This window comes from Otolemur garnettii, unplaced genomic scaffold (genome assembly GCF_000181295.1).
Source record: "Otolemur garnettii isolate 467f Iridium unplaced genomic scaffold, OtoGar3 scaffold00089, whole genome shotgun sequence".
NCBI classification, from domain to species: Eukaryota; Metazoa; Chordata; class Mammalia; order Primates; family Galagidae; genus Otolemur; species Otolemur garnettii.
Genome location: NW_003852484.1, coordinates 1,335,934 through 1,359,804, shown reverse-complemented (window position 1 = coordinate 1,359,804; position 23,871 = coordinate 1,335,934). Strand labels below are relative to the sequence as shown.

General features: G+C 38.7%; 1 protein-coding gene across 1 annotated transcript in view; it reads left to right on the top strand.

Annotated features, from left to right (window-relative positions):
- The window catches only part of LOC100954950 (kalirin RhoGEF kinase), a 512,376-nt gene that overhangs the window by 375,042 nt on the left and 113,463 nt on the right, over positions 1-23,871 (top strand). The window contains exons 12-13 of the mRNA XM_023516322.1: positions 9,782-9,951; positions 13,497-13,671. Coding sequence (XP_023372090.1) covers positions 9,782-9,951; positions 13,497-13,671 — 345 coding nt within the window. The remainder of the gene's footprint in view (positions 1-9,781; positions 9,952-13,496; positions 13,672-23,871) is intronic.

Here is a 23,871-nt window from a genome sequence, read left to right as displayed (position 1 = left end):
AGGGCTGGGGAGCTCCCTGAAGCTGGCTCTGCTTCTCTCTCTGTGGGACCCAAAGCCCCTCTCTGATGAGTGACTATAAAGCAAGGGGATTAGCTTTAATCCAGGGTTTCCTGCCTAGTTGTCTGCTTGCTTGCAGCTCACTCAATTCTTAATGATGGTCTCAGAAATCAAAGGCATGTGTATTCCCTTGCATTTGTGAACCTGTAGGTGATGGGATTGAGCATGAATGAACAGGAGGTGTGTGCCTTAGAAGGACTGTGGGGGTTCTGGCTACACAGAGACATGAGGGGCAGGGGCAGTTTCCAGGGAACTGCACTCTCAAAAGCATGATCATGGTTTCCATAAATTCCTTCTAGCTACATCTCCCACCTTCTGTACATGGAGCTGGAAAGCTGGGACTCTAGTCCAGAACACTATGAGCCTGGATAAGTCACTGTGTCCCTGGCCATGGGTTTCTTCATCTATAACATTTTTGTTCTGGACTTTGTAACCCTAAGATCCCTTACATTTCTGATGTGGATTTAAGATTCCTTTCTTTGTTTTTTCCTATTCTTCTTTATTTGATGTTGGTAATAATAATTTAATAATATTAGTAATTAAGCCTGAAGTAGTATAGGTGGCTTATCTAGCCTAAGATTTGGCTCATTATAAGCACTCAGTAAATATTAGGTGTTTTGGCTTTATTGGGCACTTATTATTTACCAGACACATATTTCATTTCATCTAATCTTCCCAATAATCTTATGATATAGACTTTATTAAACCTATTTTCAAATGGGGAAACTAAGCCTCAGAAAATAACTTCTCCAAAGTTTCTCACTAGTAAAAGCTAAGATTTTTACCTATCTTCCTATTACCCATATCCTATCCTTTTTCCATCTTTTATCTCCTGCTCTTCTCTGTTCTTTTTCCTCCTTACATTTTTAAACTGCAAAGCTGGGGCTTTATGGGGGTAGATCTTGGCTGAGAAATGTAAAATATTGCCAGGATTTGGAGTGTGGAAGACAGGAATAGTCAGGGATGAAGTTATTGACTAATGTTTTCCTGGATATCTCTTAAAGCTTGCTAAGCTTGGTTCTGTTTGAACCTGAGCCTTGTTATCCACTGGGACTCAGCTTACATTTATGTGAAATAGTACTAGAGGGAATAATAGTGAGGTGAAGAAAGAGAGAGGGAACAGAAATGTACTTAGTACCTATTATGTGTGAAGCTGTCTAGCTAATCAATAGCCATGAGAATTTTAATCCAGTTTTACAAATAGGAAAACCAAAGTTCAGAGAAAATAATATGCAGGATTTTGTAGCTAGAATGTGGTAAGTATAGAAATTGATCCCAGGTCTTTCTGGCTTGAAAGCCCGTTTCTCCTTTGCCACAAAGACTTGTATGTAAAGGCTATTTCATCAGGGAATTCATTCAAACAGGAGGCTAGGACGTGGTGTAGTCTCTTTCCCCTGGATCTAAAAATATGAAATAAATTGGGACCCCTCTTGCCTAGGTATGGAGAGTTATGTTGTTGTGAGGATCTCAACAAGAGATCTGTAACTATCAGATCATATAGATTTGTTTTTCCCAGGATGGACAAGAAAAGCAACATTTTGAGTAGTTGCCACAGAGGAGCTGGTCACAGGGGCCATGCACTAGAACTTTGTATCTGCATGTTCTTTCTCAGTCACCTTCACAGCCTGTGCATGGCTCCTTTAAGTGATTTGCTGGGCAAGGTAGACAATAGGATGTGTGTGTATGTATGTGTGCACATACAGGTATATGAATATGTCTGTGTTTGCATATATGTGCATATATATACATACACATGAAGTATAGCAAGATCTTGGATGCCAGGTATGTGTGATTTCAGGCATTCTGTATGCCTTTGGGAAAATAACATAATCTCTGCTGCTATAATTAATCTCTGAATGTTGTCTATAAATATTGTTATAGATTTTTCCTGTCTTAATGAAGGAAGATAATTATTATAAAATGAAAGTGTAATACTAACATCTGTCTTTTTTATAATAGGAAAGTTTCTTCTCAGTGTCTGTTTAAAATAGATATAATAAGGAACTTGAAGATGCAACTTGGATATCCTTTTTTTTTTTGCCTTTTTAAATTCTTCCTTGGTGTTTCCAACTTCCACCCAGACAGGACCAGAGCACCATGTACATACCTCCAGCTGTAGTGCCAGGGTCACATTGAGATATGTTCTCTCTTCCTCACTAAATTGGGAGTACTTTTATGTGTGATACTCCTGTGGCCATAGATGTGTATGTAGATAGATATACTATGGTATATCCCCACCACTGTGTCTGATATGCACAAATGAAGCCTTGGAAATGAAAACCTTCCTATTGACCCACATACATAGAAGTGCTGAATAAATATTGAGTGAATGGATTTACTTGACAGTGGAAAGTAGTAGTCTTTCCTAAAAAAGGAAAAGAAGAAAAGAAGATGGAAAATCTCATTCAACTACATTTTCATCTATTCTAGTTCTTTGACTTGAACTCTGATGACAATATAAATAAAGGGGTCTTGGGTGGGGAATCTTAATTGTTGATGGGCACTTTCCCTTAGAATCTACCCAGCAGGCGGAACAGATTATGAGGTGGGCAGAGGTGGGCAGACGTGAGCATCCTTGCATGGCCTCATTAGAGAGGACTTCTGTGGTTTAATTTTTTTCATATTCTGTTTACTGTCTCCCAAGACTTGTCACCTCTCAAACTTTGCTAAATGTGGATCCTATTTGATCCTGCCTCCGTTAACTCTTGACTCCTTCCTCTAGGCAGGATTAATAGTCAAGTGTACTGGTCTAGAGTCTGCTTGAGAATTCTGAGTTGATGTGGTTGTTCTTCCCTCTTACCATGAATAGAAGAAACATCGTCTGCTCAGCCTTGCTAAAAAGCCTTGAGTGTTGCCCATATATATTATTATAGATTTTTCCTGTCTATTTATGGTTAGCTCCTTCCTTCCTTCTTTCTTTCCTTCCTCCTTTTCTTGCTTCCTTCCTACAAGTTTTTGCCTTGGGGCCAATGTATAATAGGATGCCATTATAGGCTATAATTTACATGGAATGAAAGCTCCCTTTATAGGAGATTTCTGGGTGGGGACTGAATATCCATCTTCATAAATGATTTAACCTAGACTTCCTATGGCTCCCCAGGCTGAAGTTCATAATTTTACTTTTGCCCACTTCCTACATCAAAAGATTTACTCTAATTAGGATCACAGAGGAAACAGAAGGAAGACATAAAAAGATAACCTCCAGGCTCATTTTTTTCGGCAAATTGAAGAGTCTACCTAATTCTATTGGATTAGCTTTGTGAATTCTTCACTATGGTATGAGTCTGGAAGGTCAAAATCATGTAACCATCTCATTACAGCGTTATTTATAATCTTAAATAATTAGAGACCATACAAATGGTCCACATTAGATGATTCATTAAGCACATTATACTGTATCTGTATAGTAAAATATTACACAATCATTATAAATCACATTGCCAAAGATCATTAATGACATGAAGAAGGACTTGTGGTATAATATATAAAAAACTGTGTTTCCAACATGACCACAATTTTGAAACAGACATAGAATGAAGACTAGAAGTAAATATACCAAAAATTTAAGAATATTATGAGTAATTTAATTTTTTGCCTATTTTTTGTTTTATAATTTTCTTCAATGGTATTTCCAGTTTATAATAAAAATACTAACTTTGTTTCTCAAAAACAAAACTTTTCATCCCCCCATAGAAGAGCTACTCAAAAAAGAGAGATGACAAACATGTGCTTCTGACCTTCTTGTGTATTCAAAGTTTTAACTATTACTACAAATTATGCTGACTTTTCAAATATCTTCTTTTCTTCCAGATTCAGGAGGGCAGCTGGTCTGTTTGCTGGTCTGGAGAGTTAGGAAGGGTATAAAAAGAGGCATTGACCCAAGTCCTTATTCTCTCTGTTGAGGGACAAAGCATTTATAGAAAGTGTCATCTGCTCCCCAGGGATTGTCCAGAGTCCTCTTTCCTTGCTATATTTCCATAGAAATGCCATAGTCAATGGAATTTCAAAATACCCATATTTAGATATTTTTGTAGTAAGAATATGACAATTTAATTAACTAAGAAATGGGCCAAAGTAATGCACCATAGCTCTTTATTAGACAGCTTAATTAAAGACTCACTTCCATTTGTTTCTTACCGTCTGAAACCATTATACCACACCATTTTCTGCTGGATTAGTCACACATCCCTCACAAACACTACAAACATGTATGAATATATTTCTCTACCCATACACTATAGAACCAAAATTGGATTGGTCTTCAAAAGGGATGATGGCCTCAAGAACAAAACAGTTTTATGCTCTATTGCAGTTGCCAAACTGTTGTGCTGTTCCTTTCAGAAATAAAAGCTGGTAGTCAATGCCAAAGAATAATGTCTTCAGAATAAGGGAGGGGGAAGTTCACCCTGTAGAAATAGTCTCCTTTCAGTGTCCCTAAGGGTCAATCAGTTGTGCCATCACAATGGCTGCCAGAGTTGTGCAAATGAAACAATCAGCAGGGAGAGACTGATAAAATAAATCTCTTTCCCCACTCATCCATAACCTTCATTATTTTTTTATAAACTTCTTAGTTTATTCCTTTCTGTCCCCCTTTCTTTCTTTTTTTCTTTTCAGTTGCCCTTTCCCTCAGGCTTCCCCGACTATGCAAGCAGGATAGAGTCTATTAGGGCAAAACTTATAGAGGACTTTGAAAAGTTTTCTTAACTCTACCCATTTGCCAAAGTCCTATAAATTCTCAAATTAGATCTATTCTGTTAGATGTAGGTATTTTGGGCCACAATCACGTGTATTTTCTGAGTGAAAAAGTGCACATATTTCACGTAAGTGTATATATTAGCATGGAACCAGTAGTCACTGCCAAGCAGAGAGAAGGATTCTAAAAGAATGGTCACACTACAGGTGCATTTTGATCAAGTAGAGTTTGGTAATTGCTTAAAACCTGGGAATTTTTTCTGAGAAGGGAGTGGGAAAGTAAAGTGATAATATGTTAGGCCTTTGAATCAGATGAATAGAGGGTAAAGACATTTCCTAGGGGGTAGAAACCAAACTGGGGAACAGTAAGGAAAAAACTCATAAGGCTGGTGCTGCCAACCCCACCCCTCACTACGTGGTTTTATCTAATTAGTTCTGGCACTCATTGGCTAGTGGTAGCTTGATAGGAAATATCATTCTGGCTGAATCTCATTGGCTGCCTGATAATTAGTAAAGTAGTAATTGAAGTAATCTCTCTCTAATTTGGTCTATTTTCAATGCATACTCTTCGGGGCTAACTCAGATGGACACACACAGAGGAGTCATAGAAGACATTCAGAGAATAGGAAACTTGCTGCCTAAGAAATGGAATATTGACCCTTACTCATGGTTTAGCAATATCAATGTTTATTTCTGTCTACTTTATAATACTAAACCTCAGAGGTACCTATTCAAAATTATGAACTTTGCAAATTAAGTTTGCTGCCACCAGGCAGTCATGTGTACACATGGTCTCATGAGATTTCAAGTGGTTCCTGCTCAGGTTTGACTTGTAGGACCTGAACTTGTTATCACAATTGTCCTCCAACTGGTACTGAACTCTCTGGACTTTGGATATTTTAGTGTTAAAGCCACTGCTGCAATTTTTTAGGTTAAAGAAGCATTTCTGTTACTGCTCTCTTCTTTACATCAGTGTCTGAACATAAATCATAAAATGTTAGAGCTCGAAGGATCTTAGAGACAAATTCAAGAAACCACATACACACACATTTTATCTTGGATATGAAGTAATTGAAGTAAGATGATTTTCCCAGTTTACAGAGCTAGCTAGTAAAAGGCATAATCAAGAATTAGCCCCAATAAATTCCAATTCCACTCATGAATTTTTCTCTCTCTGGTCCTTTGTTGTTATTGTTTTAACAGAAGAAAAAATAGAGAAAGATGCCAGTAATCCTTTGTCTTTGGCACTGTCACACCTACCCTTATCTCTGAGTTAAATTCTCTTCAATCAATAACAGTTATCACTGGACATTTATCCTCTCAAAGGTAGAATGACCCCTTCTTTCTGTATCAGGCTGTTCACCTCTGAACTCAGCTGCATCTAGTGTCATACTTTTCTCTCCTTTAGGTGATTCTCCTTAGGTAGGTTCTAACACAAACTTACACAAGAGTTTCTTTATAATATGGTAGAATATGTGAACTGGAATCTGATAAATCATGTTTTAAGTCATTAATCAAAGAATAAATTGGGGAAAACACACATTCCTAGCAATATTGACTTCAGAGGTCACTGTATATCCTCAGCTATCCCTAGTCTTTCTCAAGAAAGCTTTATATTTCAAAGCTCATGCCTCATTTTTGTTTGGCCATCTTTGCCTTTGACTATCCCTGTAATTTAGCTGCATGACCACCAGGGGGAGGGAGTATCTTGAGTCATGGTGGATTTCTTCAGAAAGGAAAGATGCTGACATTTTTCCTTTGACCTACACCAGAGGTATTCAAGTTTTTATTAAGTAAAAAGCCAAAACAAACAAAAAAAACCTTCAGGATATGAAGTCACCAAAATAGCTTAAGGATAGGTCTGAGAAAATGCCTACAAGACTCTTTCCTGATTCTCTTGTTCCTGTAACAATTAGTTCTACCTTTCCACTAATTAATCTTTAGTCTCAATGCCTTCCCTGCATCCACCCTCTATTAAGACTTGGAATTTATTTTTCTTCTCTTAATTATCTGTTCCATGTCCAAAACTTTTATCTCTCTCATTATATATATTTTTAAGAACTACCTGGAATTTTTAGTCTCTAGGCTCTCCTCAAATACACATATCCTAGGACAAAGTTGCAAAAAACAGGAAGGAGAAGCCCAGTATCAAAATAGTATCTGAAAGGAGCAAATTCAATGTTGATGTTTCACTAACTCCAAAATGGAGTGCTTCACACATTGTTCTCACTTCCAGGGTAAAGTTCCATTTGTAGAAGAGCCCCTTTGTAACCTAAAAATTGTACCCTCATATTAATTTGAAAAAATTAAAAAAAATACTGAAAAATTAAAAATAAAAACAAACAAATGAACAAAAACCAAAACTGGAATGCTTCAGATTTTCCAACTTGGTGGGAACTGGAGATGGCTTGAGTAAAAAATATCCTTTAAATATAAAAATAGCTAGCTAGCATTTACATAGCATTGCCTATAGTCAGGCACTATTTAGAAATGAGATAGATATATCTCACTTATTTGTGTATACATACATGTACATCAATTTATTTGTAATCTTTACAGCTTCGTGGGAGTAAGCACTGCTGCTGTCCCCTTCTTACTGATAAGGAATGCCAAGGTACAGAGAGGATAGGTAACTTACTTGAGGTTATATAGCTAATACGTGGTAGAACTGGAGTTTGAAACTCTTAATGACTTTGTTATATTGCCTCTCCATAAAATAATATTTTAAAGAATCCATTGTCCATGGAAGAACTTCAGTAATCTTGGAAAATGGTTGTTCTGTCTACACATAACTATAGCCAGAACGTATGAGGTGACTAATATCTTATACTTCCAGGTGTTATACTGACATGAAATCAGTACATTCATACTTAGAAGAACATGTATCGCAGCTTAATTGGTCTAGAAAACTTGTTTTCTGTTTTTGTAACAAAGTGCTAATTTGGAAAGGAAATAAACTGAACTAATTGCAACCAGATCTGCAAGCTGATAAATGACAGGGACACCGAAGAATAAAAATTTGCATTCCTGTAACAATCAGCACAATGCTATAGGCTCATTAGTAATGTTGTAAGTTTATTTAAAGTAATAATAAGTAAATCATTTAATCCTCATAATCTTTGAAGTGAGCAAAGGAAATCTTATTCTTCCCTTTTTGTAGATCAGGAAACTGAGGCTGAAGAGGTACTCAACTATGTAAGAAAGGCATTCTTTTTCTTTTCTATTTTTTTTTTTGAGGGCGATAAAGAAAGGCATTTCTTATACTTCCTTTTGATTACCTCCAAGGCTTATTAATCTTCTTGTTAACTGAACTTCTTCTGCCACATCTAGGACTTTTCCTATCTGAAGAACAAAAATAACTTGTCCAGAATCTTAAAAACTTTTACTTTTTATTTCTGTTTATTGTTATCTTTCCTTTTATCCCTTATTGTAAAGTCAATAGCATGGTTTACCAAACTGAGACCAAGCCAGATGAAATAATATTCTTGAGTTAGACATTTATCTATATATTTTTTTTACATGGTAGGACTAGCTTGGTACCCATAGCTTAGTGGTTAAGGCACTGGCCACATATACCAGGGCTAGTGGGTTTGAACCTGGCCCAGGCCTGCTAAACAACGATGACAACCACAACAACAATAACAATAACAAAAAATAGCTGGGCATTATGTCTGGCACCTGTGGTCCCAGCTAGTTGGGAGGCTGAGGCAAAGGAATCGCTTAAGCCTGGGAATTTGCTGTGTTTCTGTGTCACCATGGCACTCTACTGTGACATAGTAAGACTCTGTCTCAAAAAAAAAAAAAAAAAAATAGGGACTGTACCTAACAAATGCAATCAGTGTAACCTGATTTCTTGTACCCTCAATAAATCCCCAACAATAAAAAAAAAAAGGTACTCAAACACACACAAAAATAAATAAATAAAAGAAAAAATGGTAGAACCTAGAACCAGACGATAACTAACCATTTTATTTTATGCTTTCCCCAACCTACTTTACACATGAAGTCATGGAGATCAAAACATGTAGTGATTTCCTCAAAGGCACCACAAATAATGGGAGGAATGGGGGCCAAAATGCACATCTTCTCACCTCATCTATCAGTTTTCCCTCTCTACTAGTTTTTTCCCTGGTAGAGCCCCAAGCTTATCCTTCCTGCTAGCCAGGTGAAGACTACTTGTTTTCAAGCAAATACCAGGCACATTTCCCCTTTCTCATTTATGCAAATTCTCAGTAAGAGTAGTCAGAAATAGAGCCCTGTTGTAGGCCACTGGACATCTATTTTCAGTCTAAGGAAGAGCTATCAATAAACAAGTTTTCAGTAATTCAGTTTAATTCATCATCATTTTCAGTATATACTCTGTTCCAAACTCTATACTTAGCTCTTTTAAAATTATCTGATCAGTACTATCATCCTGGATGCATTTCATCATCTCAAATATCATGGGAAAATGTTGGATACTTTTATTGAAATAAAGGTAAGTTACATCTTTAGCATTCAACTTTCTAATCAACCTACAAATTCCTGAAAAGAACAAAATTGTTTAGCATAGCACAGGCTATGCTTCAGTAATCTTCATTTGGTTCTTTCTGAATATCACATTTTTGCATATCTGCAGTATCATAATAAATCTCTAGGAATCAATATCTAGCTGCCTGCAGGAAGTATGAAGAGCCCTCCCTTTCCTCCTTTCTGAACAATGATACAGTATTTGTCCATTCTAACCTCCTGTTCTTCCTAGTCTTTCAAAGATGACTGATCTCTTTGCTCTAAGATCACACCTGCATATTTCTATGAACCATAGAAAGCCAAAGGTGGTTCCTGTCCTTAAGGAATGCCAACAACACTAACAGTAAATGTAGCAATGATGGATAATGAATATAAATGTAGAAACACAAACTATGCCGGTGGGAAGGACAGTCTGATGTTGCACTGACTTCCTACCTGGAGTTGGAAGATTCCAGGCTGGCTTCCTTGGCCTCGTGCAGCCCTGGCCTCTCCCTGAGTGGAGTCTCTGCTCTCTCCCTCACAGTTGTGGACATGGATGGAAGATCTTCAGAAGGAGATGCTGGAGGATGTCTGTGCGGACTCGGTGGATGCAGTCCAGGAACTGATTAAGCAGTTCCAGCAGCAGCAGACCGCCACCCTAGATGCCACACTCAATGTCATCAAGGAAGGCGAAGACCTTATCCAGCAGCTCAGGTCAGCGCCTCCCTCCCTGGGGGAGCCCAGCGAGGCCAGGTCAGCATGGGCGGTGCTTTCCAGTGAGAAATGCCTCGGGCTAGACATGAGATAAGTCCTGTCCCAGTCTTGATTTGCCACAGCCTGTTTTGTGGTCATGTGTGAGCCTCAGTTTCTTCATTTGTCAAATGTAAAAATGCCTGCACCATACCCAACTTGAGTCTAAAATGAAATAGGAAAAAGCTCAAATATTTCAAAGCATTATTTATCATTCACGATGTTGAATGATAAATCAAGTAATATAGATATGACAAAAATTCATAAAATTCAACAAAGATCTTCATTAAGAATTATGGTCTGTTTGGTCATGTGGAAAAATAGACACTATTGAAGATAGTGTTATTTGGCTTCTGATCTTAGGCTGAACTCTAGTGCCCCAGTCAGCAGAATCTGACCATTCTGCTGCTGTTTGACTCTGGCCCATGAGGATATAGAAAGTGTGTGATGTTGTTCTATCAGCACTCTATTACCTGTCTCTGACCAGTCCACTATTCTTTCCTGGCCAGATAATAAAACTCCTTCTGTATCAACCTAAACATCTATAACTAAGAAGGGAAATCCTTTTTTAACCCTTACAATTGTTTAGAATTACCCACGTCATTGCCTCCTTTCTATGGGCATCAATATCTAGTTTCTTGCTTCTGTCAAGGGCACTGGGTCTGCAGATAAAGTGTCATCTAGGCCTTGAGCAAACCAGCCCTGTGCCCAGGTGCCATATAAATAGGATTTGATGGTGCTAATGATGCCCACCCACAGGGACCTTTTCCTATCCTAAAATCACTGAGTGCTGGGACCTCTGCCAGCTTTGGCCAGAAATAATCTCATCAGCAAGTCCCAGGCCAGCCCTGGGACCTGAGGGAATTACTTCAATTGAAGAGAGCTTTTTTTTTCCCATACCAGTTGTCCAATTAAATAAACAATGAGAAATTACCTTTGGAAAACCCTGGCATGTTTTTCCGTTGGAAATTAATGATTTCTATTCCAAACACGCACATGAGATGTTCTGAATCCTCCTGTTGCGTACTAACAAGACAGCTTCTTTCCCTTCTTCTCCCAATTCATCCTCATAACTATATTATACATGACAGTTCTGTCTGCCTCCCTAGGAACCTCCGCTGTCATTTGCTTCTGAAGAAAATTCCAAACAGTGGGCAGTTACTTAACCTTTCCGGGCATCAGCTGCTTCATCTATGTAATTAAGGGGTCTGCTCTAGGAGCTCTGTCAGCGCTAGAATTTTGTGATGCCTTTGTTTTATCTGTTTGAATATTTTCCACAAACTTAGCTGGCTTTTCTGTCTGTGGAGATGCCACTTGTTCTTAACAGCTGCCAGTGTTTAATGTGCAAGGTGCCTACGGGTGTAAGGCTGCTTGGTGATGAAGGCAACAGTGTGGGTGAGGCCTGTTCTACAAGAGTAAGTTTCATGGATTTCAGGGAGGACCATAGGAGTACAACCAAGAGCCTTTGGTCACCATTCATCATTCTGCTAGCCTGACTCTAGCCTAGGCTCCCTTCCCTGACATCTCTTCTCAAGGAGAGAGAGAAGTAAATGGATGCTCAGTGGATGCTGGCAGGGTGCCACACACACAGTAACACACCTTGCCCATGTCTTGTGGCTCTTCAGACACCCATCACTGGAGCATCTCCGGGGGCTTTTGCCTCAGCTCTGTGTTTCCTAGTGAGTGTGACACTGACTCAGAAATCATTCTCTTCCTTTTTGGAGGCCATATGATGGGGAAAGATTGCAGACTCAGAGAGAGCAGTCATATCCACCTAGCAGCAAAGCCCCCAGCAAATGATAATGGATATTACTGAGTACATTTCTCATGTTCCATTCATGACTGAGAGTGTCTATGCAATAGTGGGGTTAGGAACTAGGCCTGTTTTATGCCCAAATAGACCAGGGTAAGGAGGTAGAAACTGGTTGCTCCATGAATGACAAACTGGCTTTACAGTGTCTTCTGAACAGTTAGTGTGAGCTCAGATACCATTGTTTCTGAGACAAGCACAGGCTAAAAGATGTGGCTTACAGAAAGCCTGCAGATGAGAAACTAATAATTTCTCCCTTGTTCTCTGACTTCTTAAATTTTATGAGATACCAAGATGTCACAAGATAATAAACATGCCAGTTTATTTCAAGTTTTAGGGCTCAATGTCCTATAGAATTTCTTAACCTCCATAGTTGTTTTTTTTTTTTTTTTTTTTAACACTTACCTCTGTGGAGGTCTCACTACCACCCCATACCTCTGAGCAGGTCCATCTGTCAATTTCTTAGTTCCTCTCTGCAACATGTCACCTCCCCTTTTGCTTAGAGAGCATACCCCCTCCCATCTTCTTAACTCTTCATCTGTTTCTTGAAGCCCTCAAATCAAAACTCTTTGAAACCTTTGCTTGTTGTCTTAGACTCTTATGATCTAGCCTGTACTCTTACAAATTATTAGACCTGTGCCCCAGTCAGCACTTAACACTTTACTCGTGTCCTTTCAGGATTAATAATCAGTTATACAATTCATTACTGGTCCCAGTTCACGTGCACTGTCTTATTTAGCAGCAAACTGTGAAATGAGTAGGGCAGGGATTAAGTCCACTTTACAGGTGAGGCATCTGGGCCACCAGCCTATGTATGTCAGAGCTGGACCTTAATTCAGGATTGTAGACGGCAAATCCTGTGCTTTCCTAACTACAGCTTGAAGCCTGATTAATAACATTAGCCCATAACTTTGGCAAAACATTGTAAAATTGATGCTTACAATTTGGCAACCACCATGTCATCTTATTTTAACAATCTGGTAAAATTAAACTAAGAAGATTTTTTATTTTTTCATATGCCTTTAGTGTGTCTACCCTTGTGTATTGTGATATATGTGTATATGTTAAAACTATACATATTAGACTACACACATGTATGGAACCATCCATTTTTTAATTTATGTTTTGTAGAGCCCTTTCCCATCCATCATTTCATTGTATTCCTTTCACAATTCTGTCTGAGGAGTAGAAGAGCAGCAAGTCTTAGAAATAGAGCTGTGAGGTGGGAGGACATTTGGCAGAAGGAGGGAGGGCATGAGGCAGGATCTCACCTAATGTACATATTGTGAGGGTGTATAACACACCCCCTGTGTGAGGGGCTCTTCTACCAATGGAACTATACCCTGGAAATCAAAACAATGTAACCTAAAAACTGTACCTTCACGTTAATTTGAAAAAATTAAAAAAAAAAAACTCAAAAAAAAAAAAAAAAAAGAACTAGAGCTGTATACCCAAAATAGGATGCATGTGTCTGATTCACCTAGTAAACAGATAGTGTCAGGCTCACAGCAGGAACTTAATAAATGCCTGTTGATTGAATGACTCAACTGATTCACATCCACCTTGCTCAGCTATGGAAGGCCCCCCTCCTCTATCACTTCTAACATGACAAGGCCTCTCCCTCCTTTCCCCGCCCTCTGTCACTTCTAACATGACAAGGCCTCTCCCTCCTTCTTTCCCCACCCCTGCTTTGCCACAGGGACTCAGCGGTGTCCAACAACAAGACGCCCCATAGTAGCTCCATCAGCCACATCGAGTCTGTCCTGCAGCAGCTTGACGATGCCCAGGTGCAGATGGAAGAGCTGTTCCACGAGCGGAAGATCAAGCTGGACATCTTCCTGCAGCTGCGCATCTTTGAGCAGTACACCATTGAGGTAGAGGCAGGGGACCACAGTGGGGAGGTGGGAAGGGGGCTGAGGAGAGAGTCCCAGCCAAGGGTGCTGCACCAAGGGTAGGGCAGTAACCTAAGGGAATTAGAGCATCAAGGATGCATTTTTAGAAGTCAAGGAATTATTTATGTGTCCTCCATGATGTAGTCCTTCTATTCCCTCTTATCCCCTACTGCCAAACAGAGCCCCGCTATTTATTGTACTGTCTGTAGATTACTTCATTGACAAAGTTTTGTGTTGCTGTTCCTTGAACTCTTATTTGGTACTTGTTTCTTCAAAGACCATGGGATGGCTGTTTGGTGATTAGAGTCATTGAATTTCATAGCTTCATGAGTAGGTAGGTGTTAAAATTAGGTGGCCTCTTTGTCTGACAAATGTAGGTCAGGGATTAGATGCAATCACAGAGCAGCCAAAAAGCCAGGAGCCAGAGGAAGGAAGGCTCGTATCCTCAATTTGATTTCTGTCTATTAAGAAAGTAAGTTTATCCTAAAGTTTACGTTGGTTGATTTTGTAGACTCCTCAGTTCTTCTTTAGAAGGTTGAGATCACATATTCTGGGATATTTATGTCCCCTTGTGATACCAATTAATAACATTTGATACTTTTTCCTTCTCAGGGATAATAAAGGGTTAAATTAAAGGCACTATCTTCTTTGCTCCTGACTGATATAGTAGGAGCGAAAGCAAATTTTCTACCTCCTATTTCTTTTTAACTTTGTTTTGCATTCCAACCATCTCCCTGGAGTTGGGGCATCTGGGATTATAGAGACTGATCTTCCCAACAGTGTCTGTGGAAACAAGTGCACCTGGTTTGGGAGGAAAATGATTTCTTTTTAAATGTTGAAAGCTCCAATATCCTAATCCAACTCAGGACCAGAGGACTGTCATAGCAACAGCTCTCCTTTTCTTATATCCTAGGACCAAAATGTTTATATTGAGAATCTGAAATGTAAAAGAAAGGCAACTTAAAAGTTCTTACCTACCTATCCCTTACTCTCCTATGACCTTTCTCTTTTTATAAGCACATTTCTATACCCGCTTCCCTGCAAGCCCTCATAACGTCTTGCTTAAAGCTTTCATATTTGAAAAGGTGGCTTCTGGACAGTTTCTGGAACAAAGGAGAAGATAAGTCTTTATATCTTAATTATTCTTCCAGTTAATTCTGTAACTTTAGGTGATTTGTTACTTCTATTTTGAATCTATACTCAGGACTTCAGTAGCACGTAGTAGCAAAACATATTTTGGAAGAACCATCCAAATGCCAGTAGAAGAATAAAGATATTGGCATGCAGTGAAGAGTTTAGGTAGTGAAGTTCATAAATGTGGAGTGATAAAGGTAATAAAGATAGGGAAGAAAAAGTCATTATTCTTTAGTTATTGGGAGTAAGACTCACAAAAATAATGAGAGGTAATTTGATCAAAGTGGTGTAGGCCCTATTGTACTCCTACAGTCCTTTCTCAGCTCTGTTTTGCCCACTAGGAGTGAATAAAATCCATGTGGGAAATTATGTTAGCAAATGTGGTGATTTTGCTGTTGTATTCTTTATTTGCTCTGCTGTCATTCCAGGCCCAAGTGAAAAAATGTTTAAGGGGAAGGAAACAATCTGAGGATCTGGATGTTTGCATTTTATTTGATTAGATGGCTAAGGTCTGGAGGTCAGGGTTGCTGGTTCACTTCCAGAATGGGTTGGTGAGCTTCCCTTTGACCTGGACTGTACCCCTGATGTCAGCTGAGGGCACCACAAGAGTGTTTGCCTTCAGTGATTTGGGGCGAATCCAGTTCCACTCCAGAAAAATAATCCAAAGCACATGAAGGAAATATCCTTTAAAAAATATGAGATAAATCAAATTCTCTAAAATTGGATCCTACTTAAATGTTTCAATAGAGGAACTTGATATTTAAATGGTAGGATTTGCATTCTTCAGCTTTTCTAAATATAAACCTTCCTCTTCCCACCTCAAGCACTGGACAACAACTTGGATGACTTGGTATGCAGTAGAGCAAAAGCTGGGAAATAGCGTGAGGGCCTAAGGGCCTAATAAAATGAGGGAGATAAAAATAGTGATTTGAGTCTACATCTTTTGGTATAGGCTATGACATCCACCTTTTCAAAGGGGTCTTGTTCCCCATTTAGAAGGAGGCCCGAAGCTTGGGGAAAATGCTGCATCTAATCTTAGAAATGGAAATCCTGGCCAACCTATGGAAAATCTCTGCTTCACATCAGATTGTCAGAAGTTATTTTTGAGAGTGATGTGATTATTTCAAATACCAACTATGTTTCACTGTGGGGATAAGGAGTAAACTTCTAGAGAAGCTTCAGAGTGTGAAACTGAAGGTGGTTTCTATAATGAACATGTCACAGTTGACACAAGCCAGGGCAGGGTCTGGGATTGCAGGTCCTACAGCTATGGTTTCTTTCCTAGAGGAAGGCATTTGATAGACATACTCCACATTCCTAGGGATTACTGAACACCAGAGCAGGCCTGCTACTGGGACATCTGGGAACATAAACATGACTCCTTAACCAGACTGAGATGAGCCAATTTAAAAACGAGAACAGCACATGAGTTGCTGTACCAGGGTCCTTATACTCAATAACAATGATGTGTAAGGCTCCCACGTGATAACCTGGAATGAAATTATAGGGCACCCTCAGTTGAACTGAAACATCTAAGATATTTTAGGAAGATAGTCAAAACTAGGGCTGTAGCTGCATTCCTGAAATATCTTTTTGGATTGCATGGAGACTTGACAAAGTGATCTAGAGTGGAACTTGATGTTCTATAAAGTTTTGTCGTATAGATTAAGCCTCCCTCTGTGAAAGATATCTTATGTGAACTGGTTATTATAGAAGAGACACTTCACTAAATGGTAATAATATTTATTTTGTGGTCTGGTAAGAATATGGGTGATTTTTTTTGTTTTGATGTTTTCTTGCATTTCCAAGTTTTATATAATTAAAATGATCAGAAAGTAATAAAATATATTTTTAGGAGCAAGAACATGGTCTCCAAACATTTTTGATTATGTGCCCTTTCAATAAAATATTGTTGAGGTCTGTTTCACCTTTTCTCCTTCATGAAAGGGACCCACTTCTAACTTCTTTTGGAAGTACCCTAAACTTTCTTTTTGTTCTTCCTAAATAAAATCTCTAAAAATATGTATGTATGTATGTGTATACATATATTTTTTTAACTTGCAATCCCCTACATATGTATATTCATTAGTTTATAAAGATGCTCTAACACTAGCTAATACTCTCAAAACTCTATATGCCTTCCAAGTGCAGTTTAACTTTCATGAGAAGTTGTGGTTTCATATTTCAAATAGTCTCTTGGTAATTTTAATATTCCAAAAATATATTATTTTTTCCCACTTTCTTGACAGATCTGATTAGTTTTCCAGTGTTTCCTTACCCCATAGTGTGGCTGACAGAGAGTTCAGAGCTCTCTTGTGCCTCTATGATTAATATTACATACAAATTACAGTTTCTTTGCAGGAAACTTGTTAAAATGTATGTCTTTTGGTGAACGTTACTTTAGTTAAGACTAGGTTATAAATAAATCCATTTAACTGGGCACATGAAAAAGAGCCATAATTTGAAATATATTAGAAGCAATGAACAAATGAGTCACAGACAGCCCCTCTGAATTGTGACATTCCTAACTTACCTGGGAAGTCTTCTCATCACAAACAGCACAAAACCACCTGCCATGTGGTCAGAGTGAGACTCCAGCATCAGTCTCTAGTGAAAGTCTAGGGAAACTTTATATACTTTTTATTGGCTTGATTAAATATATGGGCATGATATGTGTGTGTGTGTGTGTGTGTGTGTGTTTATGTATAAAGATTATCAATGGATAATCCTGGGCATGTTCTGAGGTGGGCATACTCATGTTGGATAGCCCTAGAAATGGCACCAAAAAAGATATCCTACATAAAAGACTTTCTGAAAATATGGGCCATCTTTATGGTCTTTCTTTTAAATCTCTAACTCTAATTGCAAACTAAGTTTGCTCCATGAACCTGAAAGTTCATTTGAGTAATTAACCTGATTAAGGCATGGAGCAGCCAACTCTAAATCTATGGGCTTCACATTAAAACAAGTTGAGATTAGGCTGAGACTGGGAAGAAATAGCATCCAAGGAGTAAGCTTCCCTCTAGAGAAGAGAATACTGATTATAACTATTCCATTCTTTACTCAGGTGGTCTCAACTCTTCATTGGTGGGATTCAGAGGCCCTTAGCATTTTATATTAGAGAGAAATTGTTCAGTTAGCCTTTCATGTGCATAGACAGAAATTCAACTCGGTAAACATGTAGTGAGCACCTGCCATGTACCAAAAACTGTGTTGGGTGTTGAGGATACAACTGTCCCTGCCCTTAGAGGACCAGGTGGAAAGAATCATCATATAGTGCGAGAATTCTATGACAGAGAGAGGCTTGCAGTTCGTTAAGAATACTGAGGGGAGCAGAGAAGGGAGTTTGGGAACTCAGGATTTCCTTATTATGTTGACTCAAAATCTCTACCTTTTATACTTTGTCCTTGTTCTGCTCCTTCTTTTATTTGGAAGCCTTAAAAACATGCATGGTCTCTAGACACTAGCTCTTGGTCACCCTCTGCTGAAGGGACTCTTCTCTTTATTGTCAACCCTTCTCTATGGTCTCAAAGTTACTCACCTTTTTCTGGATAGGATGTACATGGTTTCTAGACACTAACTTTTGGTTACCCTCTGCTGAAGGGGTTCTAGTTAGCTAAGCCCAGCTCACCTACACACACCTTGATGTGTGCTGTTCAGAACACTGGCTCTGGTGCAGCCCAAGTGGTAGGTGCCTTTTCAGTGACCTCGTTTCCTGCCTTTAATAGGCTTTGATCACTTAAGAGCCCTGGTTATCCTTTCAAGGCAAGTATTTCCGTTATACTAACTTTTAAAAAAATTAAGGGGCAGCTTTTATATTTCTCCCTTCAAATTTTACTTTTATTCTTACACAGTCCTTTAGCTTATGAAAACATTTAAATTTAATTTATACCACTGTCCATGCTGTGGATGTTTGAAATGTCAGCCAGGTGAGACAAGGCCCTCTGGTACTTCACTGCAGTTCTCCTCTAGGGACGTAGAGCTGTTAGTCTGCCCAGTCAATGTAGATGTGGATCATGTGACAGCTCCATCATCCAGTCCAAGTTTAGTCACTCCTTCTTCCCTAGATACCATATGACACAGCAAGCCTTGCTGTTCTCCATGTTTATAATATGCCAGATCTGCCAATGTACTATCTGTATCAAGAAAGAAAAGGGGATCTATTTAAGGTAGTCTTTGTGGATTCTTCCCTTAGTGATCGTGGTAACATTTTCTAAATGTACCCCAGACTCCTTGGGAAGGAAATGCAGAATAAATACAATGAAGTAAGCCAAATTCTTCTCCAAATATTTGATAGTGTCTACTAGGCTTTTTGTTAAATTTCAGTTTCACTGGAGGTTTCCCCTACCATTTTCCTTTTTTTAAAAAACCGGATTATTCACACAGATTTAGTATTCTAGAAAGTCACCTATTTTCAGTAAATTATCAAAAATCCATGTTAAGAACTCTCAGTTCACTCCATTGGGGTGGGTCTGTGGCTGTGGACCTGAACTCAGTTATCTCCCTTCTGGTCAGCATTATCATTCATAATATATTTTCATATCTATCTAGACATACATATAGATACTTGCTTCTAGATTTTAAGCACTTAAACATCCCATCTTATTCTTCTCTGTTGTTTCTCTCCTAATTTGTCACTGATCATACATATTAATCAGTGGAAAGGAGCAGATGTAAGCTACAGTAGTAGGTATTTAGCTCACATGGGATAGAGAGACATTCCAACACTCACACATCACTGGGTCCTAGAGTGAGTAATACTTGCATGTTGGAGGAGGTTTTCAACAAAAGGGAGATCTTTAGAAAACAGAATAGAGTTCTTCAAGTCTCAAATTGGTAAGGGGCAAAGATATGGACAAAATTACTGCTCAGAATCCTCACAACCCTTATAATTGGCAAAGCCATGATTATATCACAAACTTCAGTTTAATCATATTGATAGTGAAGAAAAGAACATAAAATTGGCCATAAAAGTTATCCAGTTGTCCAAATTATTCAATTGGTATAGAAATTAGGTAATTGAATACTGGAACTCATCAATTACAGCATTTTGCAATATGTTCTCACTTTATTTTGCCAATAATTAAAAGCAACTGAGGGAATTTCATTACTGCCAATTTCCCTCTGCTTTTCTGGAAAATGTTTGCAATATCCTCAAAAGTCTTCATATAATTATTTAAATAAGTATGTTAACTCTTCAGACAGACTATATGTATTTGTAAAATAGTGGGAAATACCATGATGCATTAAAAATATTCTGTATTGGAATTCACTAATCTTATCGTTTTATAAATGGATTAACAGAAAAGAACACTGTATTGGGCAAGAGGAGTGCACGACTTTGGTGCTTTATTTTAGTTTCGGGGCGATAACCTGCATCAACACATTATAGATAAAATAGCTTTTCCCTCACAGTGAGATGGTCTCTTCAGCTGCAATATTTCTTTATCAGCCACTGCTTGTAGGCCAGTGGAGAATAGTTATCTTTCACTTTTCTCATCTTAATAAAAATAATGACATCATAAAACAAACAAAATGGTCATTTTGCAGTTGACAGCCCATGTATGTCAGTAGCATCTCATCACAATGAAATGCCGTAGACCTGTCCTCCCCACTGTTAGTGGAATGAAACTGAGCCTTACTATATACAGCATATATAGTGCTGACTAACATATGTAATCATTTTGCTGAAGGCAGTAGTGCCTTGATAAGCTTGCAGTACTTTGAGTTAGACTACCTGGGTTTGAAATCTGTTTCACCAACTTCACTAATTGTGTGACCTCAGGCAAAATACCTAAGCTCTTGAGGCCTCAGTTTCCTCATCTGAGAAATGGAGATGAGATAATATTCCCCAGCCTGTAGGGTTGCTATGAGACTTTAAAGAGTTAACATATACAGGGAGGCGCCTGTAGCTCAAAGGAGTAGGGTGCTGGCCCCATATGCTGGAGGTGGCGGGTTCAAACCCAGCTCAGCCCAAAACTGTAAAATAAAAAAATAATAAAATAACATATACAACATGTTAGCAAAACTCCTGGCACTTAATACATAGTTGTTAGCATTGTTATCATTAATAATATATTTTCATATCTATATATACATACAGATATTTGCTTCTAGATTTTAAGCACTTAAACATCCCATCTTATTCTTCTCTGTTGTTTCTCTCCTAATTTGTCACTGATCATACATATTCGGAGATCCCTGAGTGTTTCTGCAGAGCACCTGCTGTGAGAACCAAAGGCATTTGCTCTTGCCATACAGAGAACCAGCCTATGTAAGGCTCGGGTCACACATCTCTCTCTCTGCTTACACTCCCATACCAGACTCAGATGTGTCTCTTCAGATTCATGACAAAGGTCCCTGGGGAACCAGAGAATTCTAGATAGGTTAACATTGCCTTTATACTGAGCAAACTGGCAGAATCAATTTTTGGAAAAAAGAATTACCAAAATCCTAAACAAAAGCATCCTATGTTTGCAAGCAGTTTTCTCACAGGGATAAATTATGCCCGGCATTTATATAAGGCCACAGATACACAATTGATTTATTGATCTGCTCAGTGAACACATAATTAATTTAAATGTTCGTGTGAAGTGGAGAAAAACTTCATTATCATGGCTTTTTTTTTTTTTTTTTTTGGAAGAAGAAGAAAACAGAAGGGTAAAACTGGCACTCTTCTGAAGTGAGAAGCGTAAAAGGAAGGGTATCTCTAGAAATCAGTGCTTGGAGCAGCTTTACTGATGTAACACCATGGTTAAGAGCACAGGCTTTGTAGTTGAACGCTCAGTTCTTCCACTACCAGTTCTGAGACCAGGGGAAAACCATTTGACTTTTCTGTTTCTGTTTCCTCCCAGAGTTTCTAGGAGGATTAGGTAAAAGAAAGTTAAACAATTTAACACACTGTCTATCCCATAATAAATGCATAATACAAAGTAAAATGTCTCCAACTATTTCTTCATCTTTATCATGATCATCAACAGCATCTAAAAATGATGTGAAGAGAGGAAATCTCAATGAGATTTCCAGTGTTGCAGGTGATAAAGGGTGAAATTGATGGGGACAGACCCTAAGCAGTGGGAAGAGAAAAGTCAGGTAAGTTTTGATTCAGGAAGATACAGCTCTTCCTATTTGGGGAATAGGGTCTAAAGTTTTCTTTCTCTACACAGAAGTACTTAGGAAGATCCAGAAAATGGGAAGAACCAACAGAAAGGGTTCTCTGTGAATAGAGCCCAAAGTAGCTGCTAAACCAACTCCCACGGAGCAGTTTTTGGCAGCAGAATACTGGATTTGGTGCATTTTATCTGACAGGAATTTCTTGGGCTTTCTTTTCAAAGTGAGCCTTCCCATTTCCCACTGCCTCTGATCCCCTCTAAATTTCTTTTTAACTTCTTCTCTGATTTTTCTTATTGCTGTGTCTCTAGCATAGACAATTTTTAGAATAAAAATATTGCCAATGTATCTCTCCCAGAGGTCATCCTATCCTGACACACCAAGTAATTCAGGAGAGTGAAGGAGAGAGAGGCTGCCAGAGCCAAGATGGAAACTGAGCAGACCAGCCCCGGAGATGGAGCTAGCCGAGTGGGAGGAGAAAGCAAGATAGGTTGACTGAAAGTGCAGCGCTCTCTGAGGACTGTGTGTTCCATTTTTCATTTGCTGGGTTCAGGCCCTAGTTTCTGGCCTGAACACATTCTCTCCAAATGGGATAGAATCTGGTGCAGGTTTTTCTTTTCATGGTCTTGTCTCCATATCAGCAAACCACCCCATGTCCCATGATTTAGATAATCCAGAGAAAGACATCTGGGTCTGAGGGTTATTGTGTAGCTTTTAGTACCAGAGAAGGGCCATCAGGGCTTGATGTACTCTGAAGGGCCATCAGGGCTTGAGCAGAATGGGAGGAAGGTCATGGGCATTTCAGGGCCATCAGACCAGGGAAGGAGGCTGGATTGGGCAGACCCAGGTCTCAGGGCCAGCAAGGAGCTGACTGATGGGATTATAACAGAAACAAGATGTGAGGCTGGAAAGCCAGGTTTATTTGTTAACAGCCAGGCAAGCTTCTGAGTTGAAAACACAATATTTTTCTTAAAAAACAAAAATGACTCCTGTTGTAACTATTCAGGAAGAAGATAGAGAGGGGGAACTTAGTTAAAAAACAGTCCTTGAGGAAACAGAAAATACATAGGAAAGAGAATAATTTAGACTCCAGTAAATATTGAAACATACAAATGAGGAGGGCGGGCATGACGCAGAGTGAAGGGCATGTGGACCTAGGGAGAGTAGCCTCAGGGATCAGGCTGTTCTGTGGAGAAGCTCCTAGAAATTCTCATTCTTCAGGCTTCACAAGAAAGCTGTGTTGTTTAACTTAATAGTATCAGATGAGAAGAGTGAAGGAGGGTAAGGAGAGGGGAGAAAATATAGGAACACCAGATACAGGATCCTGGACATATTTCCACCCCTATGTAATTACTCAAAAGCAATGAAAACTGATGTCTACAGAAAGACTTGTATAAGAACTTTTACGTCACTCCTATTTGTAATAGCCAAACACTGGAAACAACGCTAAAGTTCATTGGCAGGAGGATGGATAGACAGATTGTGATATACGTACACTGCAGAATACTACTTAAGCTATAGCAAGGAGTGTGCTGCTGCTACCACACAGCAGCATGGATGAATCATAAATACAGCATCTGGAGTAAAAGAGCTGCAGACTCCCCAAATACATATTGTATGATTTCATTTGTACGAAATTCATGAGTAGGCAAAACCACATCAACAATGAAAGAAATCAGAGAATGGTACCTGGTTGGGGAGTGGGGAGGATAGGTACAGATTGGAAAGGGGGAACAGTAGTAGACTCCTAGAGTGACAGAAAGGTCTGGTAGTTTGTTTTTGATGATCAACACACAGCTCTATAAAATTGCCAAGAATTATAGGACTGAATGCTTAAAATATGTATATTTTATTGTATATAAGTTATACTTTAAATTTTAAAATACAGTTAGGAAAAAGATAATTATAGACCTAGTCCTATATAGACTATAGAGGACT